Raw genomic sequence first — 22,939 nt, forward strand, 5'->3', positions numbered from 1 at the left:
AGGGAGGATAAGGAAGTGGTGTTGATAGCCTCAATGTCATTTCTTTTTCACTGTTTTATCACTTGTCCATGCTTAATACATCTACCCTTATATTTCCAACCAACAGTTGATTATTGGTTTTCTCGTTCAGAATCTTCTACCCATGAATTATTATTAACTTCTGATGAGGAACTGAGGAGAACAGAAAGCCCTTAACTAAAATCAAAGAATGGCCTGATGTTGTGATAAAACCTTCAGATAAAGGGTGAAATATTGTATTATAGCCCACAGAACTACATCTAAAGGAAGCGTAACATCAGTTAGAGGACAAACTGTGTTACCAACATATTACCTTTAATCCCACTGAGGATTTCTCCATCCTCAATCATATCATCAATAAGGCCAAAGCAGTCTGTATTATAACAAAACTAGAAAATGTATTTCACCATGTAGCCCACCCCAAGATACCCACATTTTATTTCCTGCTAAATATGTATGAATATCTCACTGGCCCACTGGGTGGAACAATTGTGTCTGTATACAGGGACTTTCCAAACATTTTTATTTATTTTACTTTAGGAGATGATCACACTGTCACCTGCATTCCCATGACAGCTACTGAGGCTGATAAACCATCATATGATAACACTGATATCCTGGTTACTAATGAATATAAATAACTGGATCCTAGTGTATATAAACAGAATTCCTGAGCCAGTAAATTAATAGACGTGAGCATCAGACAGCCTGTGACACAGTAATACAAGATGGATGCCAGCACCCATAAATTCTATCCTGTACACGGCATTGATTCTAGAGAACATCTGGACACATATTTATCTAGTAAACCAGGCATGGCCTTTGCAGACGATACAATTAAATTTCCAATGGAATGTTTTCACCATGTATTCAGTGAGGGTATGTATATTATACTGACAGTATGTATACTATACTGACCAACTTACCCTAGTGTGAGTGATTGCATGTACATTGTGTTAGGGAATTTAGACTGTATTCTCGAATGGAGCAGGGACTGATGTGCATGACAATTATATTCTCTGTACAGTGCTGTATAAAATGCTCGACTATATAAATAAATTGTAATAATGATACTTTATGATGGAGCTAAGATTATATATTTCTATGCAGTTGTTAAAGTTAATAATTCGTTTTTTAATTTGCTAAATGCAATGCCTATGAGTCTGTCTTTGATGATGGAACATGACTGTGTACAGTACATACTGATTGCCATTGAGTGTTAGGAATATGCATTACATCATTATATCTGTCCACTGAAATGTCTATTTAACATAGTACTACATAAGTAGTTCTTGCGCTATAGTGTATTTCAATGGAGACCTCCCGCATGCACAATGGTGATTCTTGCACTATAGTATTTTATTTGACACCTCATGCATGGGCAGCAGTGCATTTTAAAAGCAAAATCTGGTGGATGATCACTAGTATTACACTCGGCAGTAATGCCATACACCGTGCCATATACGCCAAATGCCAGAGATAGATAGATGAGTGAGGCTTCATCTGTATGCATTATGTCATTAGATCTGCCCACTTACATACTGTAGTTACAGTGTATTGAGTAAGGATTGAAGAACCCTGTGTAATCACACTGTCAGATGACAAGGACTAGAAGGGCAAATTGAGCACTTGAAATGGCCTCAGACAAGACCAACTAAAAAGTAGGTGGGATTGACCAGGGACAAAACTAGGAATTTTGTCACCCAGGACAAGGCAGCAATTTGGCACCCCTCCTGTCTGACATAAAAATAATATAATTCCTCCTCCCTACCACTCTTTATACAGGACAGAGTGCACTGCAAACAGAGGGGTCTTACAGTAGGGTGGGAGGATCCCTGTCAGCCAGGATACCCCCAGGTCTTACAGTTTGGTGGGAGGATCCCTGTCAGCCATGATACTCCCAGGTCTTAAAGTTGGGTGGGAGGATCCCTGTTAGCCATGACAATCCCAGGTCTTACTCCAGGGTCACAGGATCCCTGGCTGCACAGTACCAGACCCCAAGACATGGTACAGGATCTCCTCACATTAAGTGTAGCCACCAGCCCATGTGCAAGCTACTGTAACTCAATAGCTAGTTCCCTTGTTGGATGTAATTTGTGGTCACACCATCTGGGTCCCCCCTCAGAGCTTGAAGTCAGGGCAGTGGCAGGAAAAGGGCCAGCATGATGTTACCAGAGTAGGATGTGGGACTGTGCCATCGCTAGGGAGGATGGAGTAGAAGATAGATAAGTAAGAGAAGGAAAATCACATGAGGGTAGAATGCCCTGCTCAAGAGAGCTTAAATTCTAAATGGGAGGGGCAGATAAACAAGGGTGACACAGATGGGGTAAACAGTGGGTGTGGGAAAGAAGGCCTAGGAGGAGAGTTTGCTGGGGTTGGTAAACAAGTAAAGAAAGGGGTGCAGTGTGTACAGTTTTAGCCCCCCTTAAAGCTGCATGGTCCCCATAAAAGAATGAAATACAATGCTCAAAAAGCTTCCTACCTAGAGTAGAGCTGAGATGGGAAGAGCTGGCAAAACATATATAGGGCCTGGAAGATACAGGGGGTGTGGCCAAATCCTGGGGGTTTGGCCATGCACCTCTAAAAAAATGAATGAGGAACACTATGCATACTCTATGGACAGGAGCATTTATCCTTCTCAACAGCTGGCCCAGGCCCCTGCCAGTACCCTCAGACATGGCTGTGCCCAGGTAAAGAGTTTCTAAATCTGTTTTTGAAGTGCTACAATGCAGCAGCAACACTTTTTCATTCCAAGTTCTGTTGTGCTTCACATACAGACTCATTTGCACACAGATATACAAGTGTTGCATTTCATATTAATCTGCACACTCTCCTGGTACGGGCTAGGTGTATTGCATTGTAATAGTAGTAGCGGCTCTTGCCACAGGAAAGCAGGACTTTTGCCCGGGGTGCTGCTGTCCCAAGGGCGCCGCCGCCGTGGCAAGAGCCGCTACTGTGTCCAGATGGCGACGGCGGTGGTTAGGGAAGGTCCTCTCCGCGAAGGGAAACTAGACACCTTTCCCTGCTACTGGAGCCTGTCGTGCGGTGCACCTGACGTCATCACGCACCGCACGGCAGTTTAGGACAGTCATAGACGCTAGGGGTCATAATTGACCTCTAGTGTCTATGCGCTCCTATGGATCCGAGGAGTGGCGCTGGCAGCCGAAGGCAGATGGCAGCAGTGGTCAGGAAACAGGAACGGGGCTGGTGAGTATTCTTGATATTTTTTTTTACTAGGGGCACAGCAATGGGGGCTAAAGTAATGGGGGCACAACAGATACTGGGGGCAAAACTAATGGGGGCACAACAGCTACTGGGGGCAAAACTAATGGGAGCACAACAGCTACTGGGGGCACAACAGCTACTAGGGGCAAAACTAATGGGGGCACAACAGCTACTGGGGGCAAAACTAATGGGGGCACAACAGCTACTGGGGGCAAAACTAATGAGGGCACAGTACTGGGGGCACAGCTGCAGGGAGCCCAACAACTAATGGAGGCACAACTAACGAGGGCACAGTACTGGGGGAAAAACTACTGGGGGCACAGCTGTAGGGGGTGCAACAACTACTGTGGGCACAACTACTGAGGGTGCAGTACTGGGCGCACAGCTGCAAGGGGTATAGCTACTGGGGGCACAACAGCTACTGGGGACACAACTACTGAGGGTGCAGTACTGGGGTCACAACAGCTACTCGGGGCAAAACTACAGGGAGCAAAACTGACCCCGCCCCTTCCCTATGAAACCACGTCCCTATTTTTGGTGCGCGCCTGCGGCGTGCACTAACTCTATTTCACCTCTGGGGGGGGGGGGGCGCCAAAAGAAACTTTCGCCCTGGGAGCCACAAGGTCTACAAACGGCCCTGTGTAATAGACACTAGCAGAGGGAACTGTTAACTCACACACGCCAGGCATAGGTGATATCTAAGTGTGCATGTTTCCTAAGAGATCAAATTATGGCACATTATGGACACTAATGAGGTCTGTAAATGTCTGTGTGTTTATGCTGGAAAGGTGGCTCCAGTTACTGGAAATGCTGATCAAAGAAGTACTTGCATACCTCATACACTGAAGCAGCAACAGGTGTGTTGTGAGGAAGTGGCTTACCTGTATCTAGGGATGTGCGGGTTCTCACTTGTTTTGTATAACCAATAAGATAAATATGGATAAATCCAAACTTGCAATAAATTTGGCAAAAAAAAAGTTAATCCGAACCCACATATCTCTACCTGTAACAGGACATTACAGAATGATGCATAGTAAAGTACTGTAGATGCCACATATTATATTACACTCTGTAATCACTGGGATCTTTCCCTGCAGGTCACATTAAGGGAGACCTTTTGATTGACATCAGTACTGGATCCTTCATTCATCAACTCTATACAGCCAGTGGATATTTCAAACAGATCCTTGTGCTGAAATGCTCTGAGCAATGTATTATGGAGCTGAACAAATGGATTAACACACGTACCGGAGCATTTGATTGGTCTCACATAATGGAATATGTTAAATGCACAGAAGGAACCAGGTAAGAAAACATATTTTCCAAAACATCTATCACTGTAAACCCAGTGTCAGCACTCAGTACATTTTTCCAAATGCTTTACACTGGGCCTCATTTAGCCTAGGATGAAAGAAATATCTGTTGTACAACTCATGCCATTGGGGGTAATTCAGATCTGATAGCTGCTGTGCGATCAGGTCCTAACTGCGCGTGCGTATGCACTGCAATTCGCATGCGCGTCAGTCAACAACTGAGATTGTCGGTCAGCGACGGGATGGTGCGAAAAATCCATTTGCATGGGTATTCGCAAGATGATTGACAGGAGGAAGCCATTTGTGGGTGGTAACTAACCATTTTCGGGGAGTGTTCTGGAAAATGCAGGCATTCCCAATTATTTTCAGGGAGGGTGTCTGACGTCAGCTCTGGCCATAATCAGCCTGATTCAATCGCACTGGAAGAGTAAGTCCCGGGCTGCTTACAGACTGCACACACAGAATTTTAGCAGCTCGGCGTACACATAGCTTTGCACACTTGCACAGCAAAAATACACTCCCCCTGTAGGCAGCCACAATCTAAATGCAGGACAGCATAAAAAAACGCAGCCCAGCAATCACATCTGAATGACCTCTATGGTCTCCTTTTTATATGTATTTCAACAGATTTAGCTAATATTATGAAACCCATTACTGTTGAACTCTTTCATTTGAAATAAACAACTTTCCCAAATCCCTGGGTTTCAATTTCATCCATTGCCATCCATATGGATTCTTCTTCTCTTCTCTCCTGAAGGAGAGCAATAGGTAAAATAAAAAAAAACCTTTACTGAGGGACATGAAGCTGCTCTTTACAGAATATAGACAGAAATTAATCAAAAGGAGCCTTATATCACATAACTGTTGTGAGTCTGGCTGCAGTATGAGGAACCATTCTGTTAGCTGTTTATTATTGACTTCTTGTGGTCAATGAATGAACATATTATTAAGTCAGATCAATTAAAGTACTGGCATCTATTTTTATAGGTGTGATGCAGCCTGTGGCAGGCTGGGATTGGGGGGCATGTTGCCATCTGCCGTCTTAGCTCCTAGGCTACCTGCAGCCACACTTTGTTTGCACATGGCTGGCTGTGGGAAGCAGGAAGGAGGTAAGCAGAGAGGATGCTCGCTGCCTGGCCACCCTGCACTATAACACAATAAGATAACCTGGCCAGACAGCTCCGCCTCCCTGAGCTCCTCTCTCACTGTCAGTCAGGTGTAACTATGCATGTGCATCGGGCTGCTGTGTGCAGCCGCTGGGGAGCTTGCCATCATTGGACAAGAAGAGCTGGGCAGTCACAGGAGACTAGGCAAAAGTAGAGCAGGTAAATTTGTTTGTGCTGCTGAGGGGTGGTTATTGGAGGAACCAGGGAGATTGCTGTGGACTGGGTGTGGGAGAGAGAGACTGCTGTGGGGTGGATACTGATGGGGCTTGAGTAGGGGTTGATGTGTGATGGTTGTTGAAGGGGAGCGCATTGAAGGGAGATGCTGTGAGGTGGACATTGAAAGGGTTAGGGAGTGATGTGAGATGGACATTGTAGGGGGTGCTGTGTGGGGTGGATAGTGAAGGGGGAGTTCTGTGATAGATGGACAGAAAAATAGGGAGGGGTACTTTGACATGGGCATTGAAGGAGGGTGACTGCCAGGTGGTGTGCATTGGAGGGGCAGGGGGGTTGTAAGGTAGTTATTAAAGGTGGGGAGTGCTTGGGAAGTACAGTGAAGGCCCTGGTGGGAGTGCTGTGAGGTGGATTTTGAGGGGCCGGGGTGCCGTGGGGTGGCTGTTAAAAGGGGCTGTGGAAGGGGGGAGTGCTATGAAGTGCATAGTAGAGGAAAGGGATGGGCTTTGAGGTGAACTTTGAAAGGGACAAGGGTGACACATGGTAGATAGTGAAGGAGAAAGTGAATGCTGTAAGGGGACAGTGAGGGTGTCTCTGAGGTGGACAGTAAGTGCTATTGTTGATACAGTGAGGCCATTGTGTGCTGTGCGGTCAGTGAGTGAACTGTGGGGGAGGGGGGGGGGGGCATGGGTGAGCTATGAGATCACTGAGTGCTGCAAGGGGCTCAATGTTATTTGGAAGGAACTGACTGAGACCGAGAGCTATAGAGGTGGTAATGAGAGTCGAGGGGAAAATTGAGGATATATGCAGGGAGGACTAAGGGGCCTATTTATCACCAACCGCATCCTTGGATGCAGATGTCATGTGATAAAATTGCTCAAACTCGCACTGCAATAATTGATAACATCGCAGGGATATATCAATTATCACATGCAGGGACACAGCTTGCGAGCAAGCTCTGTCCCTGCAATGACACTCCACATCATCATCGGGGTATTTTTTGTCATCGCCGATGGGCTGAAAAAGCTGGGCAAATGACTGGCCTTCACAGTGCTGCCATGTGATCTCACCAGCCTGAGCTTGCAAAATTTTCACAGGGCACACTGCAGTATTTTTTCACATTTTTTTTTTTTTTGTAAATTCGGCCACATTGCATTTTCCATTATAAGTATTGGGAATGTATTGTGGCTTATAGGATTTGGAGTCGTTTTTCATGAAAACTGCTCCAAATGCCCTTTAATACATTCAGGTGATACTTAAATAATGTGAAACGGGTGTGAAAACAGAAAACACCCCTTTTCACATTATTTTAGTAAAAATAATGTTAATAAATGGACCTCTAAATGAGGCAGCTATGGATGGGTCAGTCAGGAAAATATGTGGCGCCCCACAAAAGATCACTTTCCCTTTTCATATTCACTGTGGAATGTCTTATTTGTACTCATATATTTGTCTTATGTGTTGTTGTGGTATATGTATTTATTAATACAGTATCTACAAATGCATAGAGTGCCCCTTGTACATTGGTGACAGTGGGCAGGAATGTGCAATGCTGAAAGTACAGATGCTTCCTCCATTATCTTGGCTGTTTCTGCACCTAGACAGAGGTTCAGTCATGCCTAGGCAATAGCTTAGGTAGCTGAGTTTAATCAGAGAGGTGCTTTGAGGCATGAGAATGCAAAACACATCTCCACTACTGGGTGGCTAATGTTCCACTAATCGAGTACATTAGTTTGAATAGTGGCAAATTGATATATAGTACAAGCTCTGACAAATGGTCATTGACGACTTGAATGTTAATATACAATCCTGTACTGCATAGCGCACAAACAGAAGTTGAGCAATGGTCAGACGGAGAGAGTAAAAGAAATAGTTCATACAGACGCAAAAGAACATGTTAAAACACTTGTGTATGCAGACGCAACTAATGTGTGAAAGGAATAATGTAGCTCATTGACTTTAAAGTATGTACAGTGCACTAATTATCGTGTATTGACGTATGAGCGTCCGAGTCCCCTAACTGCTTAAACAAACACCAATTGGAAGGAATCGCTGCTTGCATTACTTTAATGCATTAATGAGCACCGGTAGACATACAGTACCAGTCAATATAAATTAGTGTATTCTGACGCAACTAACTGTTCAAGCAACACAGTACTGTAGATTGTCGGCGTTAGAGAATCTGTGTTATACTTTATACAACTCGGTAATATACAAAGAATTTGTATTCTCAGTCACTGCTGACAATAGTCAAACACTGCCGAGAGAGCCTAGAATTTGGGAGGGGGGGGGGGGGGGGAGCTTTCAAATAGACCTGCATTTTCAGTCAGATCCGTGCATGTTTCTCTCTGGAGTAGGGTAAGAAATAGTTTTAAAAAAATATTGTCTTTTGTTTTAGAACTAGAAGTCCCAGCAAGCCTCTCCTGTTTGCTGGTACTTGGAGAACCACAAGTACCAGCATGCGGGGAAATAAGAGCCCACTGGTACCTGTAGTTCTACAACAAAATAAATACCCAAATAAAAACAAGACACACACACCGTGACAGTACAATTTTATTAAAACACACTTACACACTCATACATACTTACCTACATCCCACAGCGGGGAATCACGTCCCCTTATCCATTTAGAATCCAAACATCTTCAAATACTACTGTGTGGAGCAGCACTTACCGGTGTTAGTCAGGAGAATGCTAATTCACTTCCCTTTTCTACTCTCTCAGTGAACAGGCATAGATAGAGCAGGGTTATATGGATACACCTGCTATTATTGCTAGAATGCATTAACCCCTTCAATCCCTGTGGATTTATACAAGTAAAGAGAGATTGGGGAAGCCTAGTTAGTGTTGTTTCACTCTCTGGAGCCTTGTAACCGGCAACTGTTTCAGAGGAAAACAAGACTCATTTAATAGAGACATAACCTACAAAGGATTTTTCACATGTGCACCAACAAGGGAGAAGGGGTACCCCGATGCACTGATATTGATATTGTACTGTGAACTTGATGTATTATTATATAGTCAGCTAAGTCAGTGTTAATTGTTGTGGTGACCAAAGCAAGCATTGTATCAGGGCCGGCCCGAGCATATTTTTTTTGGTAAGCGAATATAGATTTTGGCGCCCCTTGATAGTATAAACTTTATAAAGCAACAGTAAAGAGAGGGTGTGGTCTCACAAGAAAGAGGCGTGGTCACACAACAGTACCCAAATCAAATGTCTACAGCGTGCAGATTTGGCCAAATGCAGTCTGATCTTCACTATAAGGCCATGGAGAGTAAGGCCTTACAGATCTGATAATTTGATGATAAGGCCCAATAAAGATGAAAAGCCAAGGCATGATAAACATATTACTGACATAACAAAAAACACTACGAGTGCAACTGTTTACTCTCTTCACAAAACATAGGTTGCAGACAGTTATATTAAAAACACAGTGCCAACATAAGCACAAACTAATATACATACAGTATAAAGCAATAATTCCTTACACATAACAGTTCTCTCCCCTCACCTCATAGCGCAGCACCTCTCTCCCCTTACCTCATAGCGCAGCACCTCTTCCCTCACCTCACAGCACAGTAGCTCCCCTTTCTCACATCGTAGGACCTCTCTCTCCTCACGTAACAGCACATCTTTCATCTCACAGCACAGTAGCTCTCTTCCCTCACCTCGTAGCACCTCTCTCCCCTCACCTCACAGCACCTCTCTCACCTCACAGCACCTCTCTCACCTCACAGCACCTCTCACCTCACAGCACAGTAGCTGTCTCCTCTCATCTCACAGTACCACTCTCACCTCACAGCACAGTAGCTCCCCTTTCTCATATCATAGGACCTCTCTCCCCTCACCTCACAGCACCTCTTTCATCTCACAGCACAGTAGCTCTCTTCCCTCACCTCATAGCACCTCTCTCCGCTCACCTCACAGCACCTCTCTCACCTCACAGCACCTTTCTCACCTCACAGCACCTCTCTCACCTCACAGCACAGTAGCTCTCTCCTCTCACCTCACAGTACCTCTCTTACCTCACAGCACAGTAGCTCTCTTCCCTCACCTCGTAGCACCTCTCTCCCCTCACCTCAAAGTGCAGCACCTCTGTTTCCTAACCTCACAGTAGCTCTCCTTTCTCACATTGTAGGACTTCTCTCAGCATACCTCACAGCACAGTAGCTCTCTCCCCTCACCTCACAGCACCTCTTTCCCCTCACCTCTCAGCACCTTTCACCTCACAGCACAGTATCTCTTCATCCCTCACCTTGTAGCACCTCTTTCCCCTCACCTCATAGCTCAGCACCTCTCTTCCCTCACCTCACAGCACCTCTCACCTCACAGAACAGCTCTCACCTCGCAGTAGCTCTCTCCCCTCACCTCACAGCACCTCTCTCACCTCACAGCAGAGTAGCTTTCTTCCCTCACCTCGTAGTACCTCTCTTCCCTCACCTCACAGCACAGTAGCTTTATTTTCTCACATCATAGGACCTCTCTCAACTCACCTCACAGCACATCTCTCAGTTCACAGCACATCTCTCACCTCACAGCATAGTAGCTCTCTACCCTCACCTCACACCACCTCTTACATCACAGCACAGTAGCTCTCTCTACTCACATCACAGCACAGTAGCTCACTTCCCTCACCTCACAGCACAGTAGCTCTCTTTTCTCACATAGTAGGACCACTCCCAGCTCACCTCACAGCACATCTCTCACCTCATAGCGCAGCACCTCTCTCCCCTCACCTCATAGCACAGCACAGTAGCTCCTTTCCCTCGCCTTGTAGCACCTCTCTCCCCTCACCTCATAGTGCAGCACCTCTACTCCCTCACCTCAAAGTTCCTCTCTCCTCACAGCACAGTAGCTCTCTCCCCTGAAGTCAACAATAGATCAAGCAGGATAAAAAGTGATACACCTTAGCGTTTCACTCAGCTTTTCTATATTGGCATAATTAATCACAAATTCATATATTCAATGTTAAGTGCTCACACATCTATTAATGGCTGTACTCCTTCATAGCCACACAATAAAAGTAATCTTAAATTCTGTATGCAGGCTTCAGGCAGCATATATCTAAAGAGGCACACTGTGCTGGAATGACTCACAGCACTGCCCTCCCCTGCCCACCTCGTAGTTACATCCCATCCATGTCTGAGATGCCGGCGACACTTGGCTGTGCAATGTGCATGGCGGCTACAGGCGGTTCTGATACAACAGGCACAGCGCTCACCTCATAGCTGGTCACTGCCACTAGAGTCCCAAGTCCAGCTGCCGCATCCAGGTGTCCGAGCTCTGCAGTAAAGTCATAGGGGAAGAGACTGGGCGGAAGCACAGAGGAATAGACTGAGCAACATTATAGCCATGGAGAAGCAAATGGGAGGAGACACTAGAGGGAGGCAGAGAATGGGCATGGCTCAGGGAGGAGACTCAGTTGGGAGCCATAGACCATGGGAATAGGGGGCGGGACACCTGAATCTGATTGGCTGCGGTAGGCGCCACATTTGAAAGTCCGCTGGCGCTGTGTGTCTCTGTGACTACCCAACACCCTACTAACTGTGGTGCCTTACTCGGCGTATGGGGCGAGCTGGCCCTGCATTGTATGATAAATAAGGTTGAGGGTATGGTATTGTGTTAATCTAAAAGATATTGCACTAACCCTTTATACCTGAGATACTCTAGCAGAACCAGGTAAAAGAAGTGACAAAGAGATCCGGAACAATAAAAATAATTTATTGTTTTTAGGTGTGAAAACTTTACTGCATTGGGGGTAATGCAGACCTGATCGCTGCTGTGCGTTTTCTTATAGGCTGTGATCAGGTCTGAACAGGAAAGCAGGGGCCAATTGGTTGCATTTTACCCCCAGGCTGAGAGTTACCAGCCAGCCCCTGGATGCAGCATTCTGCATTAGTGGACACCAGTATAAGAGGAAATTATAAAAGCTGCACAGAACTTACAATAAATGTCTGTTTCACTATTTTGTATTTAGTAACATCATAAATACTTTCCGGGTGGAGCCCCAAATAAAGTGTCTAAAGCATGTGGCAACAAAGAAAGTATTCTCAAGGGTCCTCTGGCTCCGAAGCATAAGATGATCCCAGAAGTGCTTCCACATGTGCAGCAAATCTCTGTTACAGCCTCTAAGCCTTAAGAGCCACCACAGATTCCACTGTGCCTGTATATTGAGTCTTCCCATGGCCTGAGTCGGTAGTGTAGTGAATCACGTAGATGGGTCTCAGGCATAACTTGTGGCTTCAAAATATTGGAAAAGCATTCCACTTCAGCCTAGACCAACATCTTCTTACCTCACCATAGGGACTTTCTTCATCCTGAAGCATGCCAACGCTCAGTCTTGTCAGTACTGTAGACTATATAGAAATCTCTCAGGTACTGTTATCATATATACAATTTATGGCACCTGCACCTCCTATAATTTCCTGTTTTCTACTTTGAGCAGTTACAGATGTAGCCACACTCATTGTGGCTGCACCTAGTCATGGTTGCAATTAAGTTGCTGCGTATGCATGCGTGTGTGTATATTCATGCACGTGATGCATACGCATAGCATGTAATTAAGCATGGGTGTGAATAGGCATAGCCAGGCACGGCTAGTCATTGTTGTGATGTGTATGAACGTACACATTGCGGCAATGATGAGCCTGGCTATATCTGTAAATCTCCTAATCCAGTGGTTCCCAAACTTTTTTAAATCACGGCACCCTACAGTACCAGAAATCTTTTCACAGCACCCATAGGCTAAAAGTTTCTTAAGAAAGAAATATTAAATTAAGTAAATTGTCTTTTTATGTTATCCTCTGGTTCAATTGTGTGGTGAGGGGCAATACCTGCTTCTGTTTGTCCACATATATTATAATTAGCAGCCACCAGCACCTATTGCATTGACCATAAATCATTTGAATTAGTCCTGGACCATAAATCTAAGGCTCCCCTGCAAGTTCCCTGAGAAACACCAGGGAGCCACAGTTTAAGAACCATTGTCATAATTGTAGAAACATCTCAAAGGATGAAATGTACCTGACTTTAGTCTAGTTCTAATGTTTATGATAATAAAAACAAGTGCAATACTTGCCCAATGCTTTATATCTAACTAAAGCAATCTCTATTGCCATTTGTCTGACCTTGCCAGAGTCAGACTGGCCGACAGGGGTACAGGGGAAACCCCCAGTGAGCCCCATTGCCGTTGGCCCACCTCCTCCTCTAGGGATCTTGTTCCAGACTGACCACTTGAATTTTGTCATTGGCCCAGAGACGCAGCACACTGACTTGGCACGTGGGGGTATGAGACACTATGACACAGAAGTTTGATCAAATTCTCTATGGTATAATACCAGCAGCTGCAAAATGAATGGGTAGACTGCAATAAACATCTGATTAGGATATACTCACTGTTATGATCTATGTACTCGGAACACGAGAGATAGGATGGCAATAGTTGAGCTCCGAATACAGAAGCGTGATATTGCAGTACAAACTGAGATTCGCAGCAACCCCTAACGGAAAACCCTGACTCCGTTGTCCTTCCCTAATTGTCGGTTAACGCCTGCAAGACTATGGTTTCTTATGCCAACGGCAGCTGCATTTGAATGGGTGGATTAGGTCTGCCCGAAATCAAATGCCCCCTGGTCTTAATAAGTGACAAGGCATTAACAAAGACAGAGAGAGAACAAGGGGAAAACTAAGACAGACACAAAAAAAGGTGAAACCACAAAAACAATAAACTAATTTATGTGCGGCGTGGCCGCCAAGAAAAACCGTAACCAAAATAACGCTGCCCAAATACCGAATACAAATCCGTTGTAGTTCAGCAAGGACAACAGTGGCAGAACCTCCGCAGAAAACACGACAAGATAATTAGGATAATACGGCTTCATCCGTAAGGTGCGGCGGAGCCGCTACTCTCTACACCAGAAAAGGTGCACGTAGAAGCAACAGAACCCCAAGGCTGAACATTCAGGATCACTAGACTGGAAGGCTGGAACAGATTCCTAGGACCAGGCTCTGGAAACCGGGACACAGGATGCAGGAACGAACTGGCTGAAAGCAGGAACACTCCAGAGGCAGGGTACAGGCTCCACAGGAAGCTATCACTGGCGGGGATGCACTGCCCTGACTCCAATAAAAGGCCATGCAGACCAATAAGAGGAGACCCAGCAGCCCCCCAGACCTTGATCATCGCACCTGTCTCTGGGCACGCAGCGCTCAGCGTCCTGGCTGCTTAGCAACAGCTGGGATCGAAGTGCAGGGCGGCAGCCTGGCATCCCTGGTTGCCAAGCAACCAGCTGGGGATGGAGAGCCAGGGGCAGAAGTGATGCACCAGCCCCGCTGCCTAGCAACGGCCAGGATCTGGTGCTATGCTCTGCCACCCCTGACATTGCCCCCCCTTGAGGAAGGGTTAAGGAACCCCTAAATCCAAATTTAAGCGTCAATTCCCGAAAAGACATCTTTCAGTTTAGTAGCATGCAAATCCTTGTCGCGGACCCAAGATCTCTCCTCTGAGCCATAGCCCCTCCAATGGACCAGAAAATAAAGCTGACCATGAGAACGCTTAGAATTCAAAACCTTTTCTACCAGGAATTCCTGTTGGCCTTGAACATCCACGGGAGGCCTACCGCAGATATCTTTCCGAGGGAATTTCCTGGAAAACTATAGGGCTTAAGCAGAGAACAATGGAAGGTGTTGGAAATTTTAAGTGAGCTTGGCAATTGCAGCCGACAAGCCACTGGATTGACTTGTTTGATAATACGAAATGGCCCGATGAATCTGTGGTCCCAACTTAGCCGGAGGTTGTTGAAGTTGATGTTACGGATTGACAACCACACCTTGTCTCCCACCTTAAATGTCCATGGACGTCGGAACCTTTCAGGAAAAAAATTCTCCGGGAATTCAGCATTCTTAAGAGCAAGGTGTACCTTCTTCCAAATAGCTCTGAGGCGGGAAGTTAAGGCCAGGGAGAAGATGGACAATTAGGAGTAAAGGAATTGGACTAGGATGAAAGCCAAAGACCGAAAAGAATGGAGACACCTTGGTGGATGAATGACAGGCATTGTTGTAAGTCGACCAGGGGAAGATAGTCCGACCAATCATTCTGAAGCTTGGCAGTATAAAGACGCAGATACTGCTTCAGCGATTGGTTCACATGCTCCATTGGACTGTGGATGGTATCCAGAGGTTAAACTGAGTCTCATGTTTAACGATGAGCAAAAGAGCTTCCAGAAACACGCAATAAACTGCGGTCCTGGGTCCGAGACAATATCAACGGGTGATCCATGGAACCTGAAAATATGACGAAGGAACAAGACTGCCAAAACCTGAGCGGACAGCAATCAGGGTAAAGCAATGAACTGGGCCATCTTGCTAAATCGATCCACCACCACCACCACCCAGATCACCTGAAAACCACAAGAGACTGGAAGATACACAACGAAATACATGGAAATGGGTCACCATGGCCTGACTGGAATGGCTAAAGGCAGGAGCTGCCCCACGGGCAGAGACCGGGACACCTTGTGCATAGCACAATCTTGACAAGAGAGAACAAACTCCCTAAAATCCTTGGAAAGATTAGGCCACCACACCAAGTGAGAGAGTAACTCCGTTTTAGCAACACCAGGATGGCCAGCAACTTTGTTATCGTGAAACTCTGCAAGGACACTGCCTCTCAAGAACTCTGGAATGAAGAGACGGCCAACGGGAGTGTTACTGGGAGCCTGTTGCTGAACCTGAACTAATTGTGTGTGTAAATCCTGTGTGAGGGCAGTCCGGATAGAGTATGCCAGAATAATAGGAGTGGCAGGAGAACGGTTATCGTAAACAGGAAGAAAACAGCGTGACAGGGCATTGGCCTTGGTGTTCTTAGAACCGGGCCTGTAGGTGATAATGAACTAAAAACGAGTAAAGAACAGCACCCAGCAAGTCTGCTGGGAATTAAGCCACTTAGCTGACTCAATGTACTGTAAATTCTTGTGGTCCGTAAACACAGTGATGGTATGCTTTGCTCCCTCAAGCCAGTGCCTTCATTCCTCAAAAGCCCACTTGACCGCCAACAATTATCTGTTACCCACATCATAGTTGGTCTCTGCGGAGGAGAATTATTTTGACATGAAAGCACATGAATGAAGCATCAACGACTTGGGGTCTTCTTGAGACAGAACAGCTCCCACCCCAACCTCAGAGGCATCTACCTCCACGATGAAAGGAAGATCAGGGTTGGGGTGTCTAAGGACAGGAGCAGAGACAAAGGATTGTTTCAAAGCCTAGAAAGCATGCTCGGCATGAGGCAACCACTTAAAAGGATCAGACCCCTTTTTAGTCAAAGCCACAATAGGGGCAACTAACTCGGAGAAAGCATGAATAAACCGTCTATAATAATTATCAAAACCCAAAAACCTCTGAATAGCCTTCAAGTTGGTGGGTTGAGCCCAATTCAAGACTGCCTGGAGTTTTTTAGGGTCCATAAAAAACCCTTCCGGAGAGATTATTTATCCTAAAAAGGACACCTCTGTAATGTGAAAATCCCATTTCTCCAACTTGGCATACAAGTGATTCTACCGCAATTTTTGAAGCACTTGCCGAACATGGAAAAAATGATGTTCAGGAGACTCAGAATAAATTAGGATGTGATCCAAATAAACTACCACGAATATCCCCAGGAAATCACGAAGGACATCATTTATAAGATCATGTAACACTGCAGGAGTGTTGGACAGACCAAACGGCATCACAAGATATTCATAATGTCCGGACTGTGTACTGAAAGCCGTCTTCCACTCATCCCCAGATCTTATTCGGATGAGGTTATACGCTCCTCTAAGTTCAATTTTAGAAAAAATTACCGCGGTCGGAGTTGATCAAACAACACAGAAATGAGAGATGAGGGGTAAGTGTTCTTGTCAGAAATCTTATTCGGGAACCAATACTCAATGCACGGCCTAAGAGATCCGGGTTTTTTTCTCAACAAAAAAGAACCCCGCACTCAAAGGGGACTTCAAGGGCCTAATAAACCCCTTTTTTAGACTTTCCTGCACATAGTCGTCCATGGCCTTAGACTCTGTCTGTCACTGTCTGGCCCGGAGACTATCTTTAGGCAAAGTAGCACCAGAAATGAGGTCAATGGCGCAGTCATAGGACCGATGGGGTAGAAGGATATCTGCATTTCCCTTGGAAGACATCTGCATAGACCTGGTAAACTGCTGGAATAAGTTCTGAAATAAAGTGACAGCTACCCATACCGAATGAGTAATACACCTCTTAGCGCAGTTGGAACCCCACCATGAAATTTCCCCAGATTGCCAATCAATGGTTGGATTATGGATGGCAAGCCAGGGGTGACCCAAGACTAAAGGCACGGCCGGACAATGGGTGAGAAGAAAATTCAATTCTTTCAGAATGCAACACTCCCGCCATCAAATGCAATGGTGGAATCTGATGAGTAATTACCCTGTTAGAGAGAGGGCCACCATCTAGACTGTGCATGGTAATAGGTCTACAAAGCTGGAGCTGCGGAATTCCTAGAGTTTAAGCCCAAGTAAGATCCATGAAGTTCCCAGAAGCTCCGCTATCAATAAATGCTGAAACATTAGAACTCTGACTTCCTGAAGATATTTCAGCAGGAACTAACAAGGAATCATGTGAGGAGACTATTTGAAGATCAAAGTGAGCCCCCTCAACTTTAACTTAGTCAGGGCATTTCCCTGCCTATTTGGGCAGCTGCGCGCAACATGTCCCTTGCCGCTACAGTATAAGCAGAGCCATAAATTCAACCTTCTGGTTCTCTCTTCAGAGGAAAGTCGGGACAGACCCACTTGCATGTGTTCCTCGACATCCTCAGGGAGAGCATACACACATGGACTAGGCCTAAAACTAGCCCCTCTTTCAGTCCTCCGCTCTCGGAGACAGCGATCGATCTTAATAGCAAGTTCCATGAGCTTATCCAAAGTCTCTGGAGCTGGGTACTGAATGAGACTATCCTTGATCCCTTCTGATAAGCCGAGGCAAAACTGACAGCACAAAGCAGGATCATTCCAGCCACAGTCGTTTGACTAACCGCGAAACTCAGTACAATACACATCAGAAGGATTTTACCCTGTTCTAACGCACGTAAATGGCTCTCTGCAGATGCTTCCCTATCCAGATCATCATACAACAGGACTAACGATTTAAAAAAGGCATCCACCGTGAGTAACGCTGCATCATCAGGTTTTAGCCCAAAGGCCCAAGTTTGTGGGTCTCCCCAAGTAAAAACATAATTATGCCCACCTGCTGGGATTCTGAACCCGAGGACTGGGGCCTTAAGTGAAAGTAAAGTTTACAGCTCTCCAGAAAATTTAGAAAAAAAAATTGGTTACCAGAAAAGCGGTCAGGAAGATTCATCTTGGGTTCTGGGGCTACACTCAGGGAAGTTCGCAAAAGATCCTCCTGAGGCCTCACCCAAAGGGTAAAATCCTGCACTATCTGAGTGAGATTCTGGAACTGACTAGCCAATACCTGGCTGGGATTCTGACCTTGCACCGAAGAATTCATGAGGACAGAATTTCAAGGTCACCCTGATTGTTTTGTTGCCAGTGATAATGTTATGATCTATGTACTTGGAACACGAGAGATAGGGTGGCAATAGATAAGCTCCGAATACAGAAATGTGATGCTGCAGTACAAACTGAGATTCACAGCAGCCCCTAACGGAAAACCCTGATTCCGTTGTCCTTCAATAGTGGTCGGTTAATGACTGCGAGACTATGGTTTCTTGTGCCCATGGCAGCCGCATTTGAACGGGCGGATTAGGTCTGCCCGAACTCCGATGCCCCACGTTCTTAATAGGTGACAAGGCGTTAACCGAAACAGAGAGAGAACAAGGGGAAAACTAAGACAGACACAAAAATGAAAGGGGAAACTACAGAAAATAATAAACTAATTTATGTTGCTGCGCGGCCGCAAAGAAAAACCTTAACCAAAGTAACGTTGCCCAAATGCCGAATATGAATCCATCATAATTTGGCAAGGACAACAGTGGCGGAACCACCGCAGAAAACACAACAAAAAGATAATTAATTAGGATAATACTAGTGATGAGCGGGTTCGGTTTCTCGGAAACCGAACCCCCCCGAACTTCACCCACTTTACACGGGTCCAAGGCATACTCGGATTCTCCCATTTGGCTCGGGTAACCCGAGCGCGCCCAAACGTCATCATCCCGCTGTCGGATTCTCGCAAGATTTGGATTCTATATAAGCAGCCGCGCGTCGCCGCCATTTTCACTCGTGCATTGGAAATGTTAGGGAGAGGACGTGGCTGGCGTCCTCTCCATTATTGTTGAACTTGATTGTGCATTATTGCTTAATATAGGAGGAGTACAGTGCAGAGTTTTGCTGATCAGTGACCACCAGTTTTATCCGTTCTCTGCCTGAAAAAAACGCTCCATATCTGTGCTCAGTGTGCTGCATATATCTGTGCTCACACTGCTTAATTGTGGGGACTGGGGAGCAGCTGTATTATATAGTAGGAGTACAGTGCAGAGTTTTGCTGACAGTGACCACCAGTATACGTTGTCTGCCTGAAAAACACTCCATATCTGTGCTCAGTGTGCTGCTTTATTGTGGGGACTGGGGACCACCAGTATAATTAATATTATATAGGAGTACAGTGCAGAGTTTTGCTGACCAGTGACCACCAGTATATAATATAATATATAGCATTACGGTACAGTAGGCCACTGCTGTACCTACCTCTGTGTCGTCATTAAGTATACTATCCATCTACATTCTATACCTGTGGTGCATTTTAGTTTTGCAGTTTGCTGACACAGTGACCACCAGTATATATAGCAGTACGGTACGGAAGGCCACTGCTGTACCTACCTCTGTGTCATCATTAAGTATACTATCCATCTACATTCTATACCTGTGGTGCATTTTAGTTTTGCAGTTTGCTGACACAGTGACTACCAGTATACTATATATAGCAGTACGGTACGGAAGGCCACTGCTGTACCTACCTCTGTGTCATCATTAAGTATACTATCCATCTACATTCTATACCTGTGGTGCATTTTAGTTTTGCAGTTTGCTGACACAGTGACCACCAGTATACTATATATAGCAGTACGGTACGGAAGGCCACTGCTCTACCTACCTCTGTGTCGTCATTAAGTATACTATCCATCTACATTCTATACCTGTGGTGCATTTTAGTTTTGCAGTTTGCTGACACAGTGACCACCAGTATATATAGCAGTACGGTACGGAAGGCCACTGCTCTACCTACCTCTGTGTCGTCATTAAGTATACTATCCATCTACATTCTATACCTGTGGTGCATTTTAGTTTTGCAGTTTGCTGACACAGTGACCACCAGTATACTATATATAGCAGTACGGTACGGAAGGCCACTGCTGTACCTACCTCTGTGTCGTCATCCATTAAGTATACTATCCATCTACATTCTATACCTGTGGTGCATTTTAGTTTTGCAGTTTGCTGACACAGTGACCACTAGTATATATAGCAGTACGGTACGGAAGGCCACTGCTCTACCTACCTCTGTGTTGTCATTAAGTATACTATCCATCTACATTCTATACCTGTGGTGCATTTTAGTTTTGCAGTTTGCTGACACAGTGATCACCAGTATATATAGCAGTACGGTACGGAAGGCCACTGCTCTACCTACCTCTGTGTCGTCGAGTGTACTAGCTTAGTCACACAGCGACCTTGGTGCGCCTCTTTTTTTCTTTGCATCATGTGCTGTTTGGGGACAATTTTTCTGAAGTGCCATCCTGCCTGACACTGCAATGCCACTCCTAGATGGGCCAGGTGTTTGTGTCGGCCACTTGTGTCGCTTAGCTTAGTCACACAGCGACCTTGGTGCGCCTCTTTTTTTCTTTGCATCATGTGCTGTTTGGGGACAATTTTTTTGAAGTGCCATCCTGCCTGACACTTCAGTGCCACTCCTAGATGGGCCAGGTGTTTGTGTCGGCCACTTGTGTCGCTTAGCTTAGTCACACAGCGACCTTGGTGCACCTCTTTTTTTCTTTGCATCATATGCTGTTTGTGGACAATTTTTTTGAAGTGCCATCCTGCCTGACACTGCAGTGCCACTCCTAGATGGGCCAGGTGTTTGTGTCGGCCACTTGTGTCGCTTAGCTTAGCCATCCAGTGACCTTGGTGCAAATTTTAGGTCTAAAAATAATATTGTGAGGTGTGAGGTGTTCAGAATAGACTGGAAATGAGTGGAAATTATGGTTATTGAGGTTAATAATACTATGGGATCAAAATGACCCCCAAATTCTATGATTTAAGCTGTTTTTTAGGGTTTTTTGAAAAAAACACCCAAATCCAAAACACACCCGAATCCGACAAAAAAAATTCGGTGAGGTTTTGCCAAAACGCGTCCGAATCCAAAACACGGCCGCGGAACGGAATCCAAAACCAAAACACAAAACCCGAAAAATGTCCGGTGCACATCACTAGATAATACGGCTTCAGCCGTAAGGTGCGTCAGAGCTGCTACTCACGACACCGGGTTAGGTGCACATAGAATCAATAGGACCCCAAGGCTGAAGATTCAGGATCACTTGACTGGAAGGCAGGAACAGATTCCCAGTACCAGGCTCTGGAAACCGGGATACAGGATGCAGGGACGAACTGGCTGAAAGCAGGAAAACTCCAGAGGCAGGGTACAGGCTCCACAGGAAGCTATCACGGCGGGGATGCACTACCCTGACTCCAATAAAAGAACCTGCAGACCAATGAGAGGAGACCCAGCAGCCCAGCCCACGAGACCCTGATCATCGCACCTGTCTCTGGGCGCGCAGTGCAGAGTGTCCGACTGCTTAGCAACAGCTGGGATCGCAGTGCAGGGTGGCTGACTGGCATCTCTGGTTGCCAAGCAACCAGCCGGGGATGAAGAGCCAGGGGCGGAAGTGACGTACTGGCCCCGCTGCCTAGTAAGGGCCGGGAGTCGGCACGATGCGCCGCTGCTCCTGACACTCACTCAGTGAAGTTGTTACTGAAATACAGTGCATTTACAGCACATTATATATCATCAATAACAGGGGTTGAGTTTGAGATCCTGCCGGTCACCAGATTGCCGGTGGGGGGACACAATGTAGCCCTTGGACTCGCCATGTAGTGGGCTCGGTTGCTCGCTGCACTTGCCACAGGTTCTGTTCCCTCTCTATAAGTGTTGTGGACATCCATGAGTTGGAATAGTCCCTGTTAGCATGCCGGCTGTCGTGCTGTTCAGCGCTTGGGATTCTGACGTCGACATAGTGACCGTCATTCTCTCATGACCACATCCCAATAGCAGCTATATTATTACAGAAGTCTAATTAAGTTCTCTAAGTTATAATACTGATAGCTGTAATAGGAATGTATAGACTGCAATAATTTAAAACAGCTGACTAATATATACTCAATCAATAAAGTTATATGAAATAAAGTAAACTTATAGTGTAGTATACTATATATCATCAAATAGCAGCTATATTGACTGACTGTGACTATAGATACTCCCAATAAAAGCCACCCATATAGCCTATAATGACAAGGTCAGTTCTAGACCTTGTGACGCCCAGAGCGAATGTTTCCTTTGGAGACCGGTGCCCCCCAAACCCGATAGGCAAAAGAGGGTTTGTGTGTGGCAAAAAAGGGCGCGGCTTCATGGGGAAGGTGTGTGGTCACAGTTATGCCTCCTGTAGCGGTGCCCTCTGTAGTTGTGACACCAGTACTGTGCCTCCTGTAGCTGTGCCTTCAGTTGTGCCCCAGTACTGTGCCCCCTCCCCTGTAGCTGTACCCTCAGTAGTTGTGCACCCAATACTGTGCACCCTGTAGCTGTGCCGCTTACCTAAATAAATAAATACTCAACATCCCCACTCCTGCTTCCCGACTGCTGCTGCCCTCCGTCTCCGGCCTCCAGTGCCGCTCTTCAGATATATGGGAGAGATGGTGGCAGCGCCCTCCGGACGGTAGTTGCGCCCTCGGGAGAGCAGCGCCCTGGGCAAAAATCCTACTTGCTTATGGCAAGATCCGCTACTGTATAATGAT

General features: G+C 45.9%; 1 protein-coding gene across 1 annotated transcript in view; it reads left to right on the plus strand.

The window, feature by feature from the left end:
• The first annotated feature begins 746 nt into the window (after positions 1–746).
• LOC134965339 (indolethylamine N-methyltransferase-like) overlaps positions 747–22,939 on the plus strand; it is a 28,322-nt gene continuing 6,129 nt past the window's right edge. The window contains exons 1-2 of the mRNA XM_063941810.1: positions 747–897; positions 4,341–4,548. Coding sequence (XP_063797880.1) covers positions 747–897; positions 4,341–4,548 — 359 coding nt within the window. The remainder of the gene's footprint in view (positions 898–4,340; positions 4,549–22,939) is intronic.

This window comes from Pseudophryne corroboree, chromosome 10 (genome assembly GCF_028390025.1).
Source record: "Pseudophryne corroboree isolate aPseCor3 chromosome 10, aPseCor3.hap2, whole genome shotgun sequence".
Classification (NCBI taxonomy): domain Eukaryota; kingdom Metazoa; phylum Chordata; class Amphibia; order Anura; family Myobatrachidae; genus Pseudophryne; species Pseudophryne corroboree.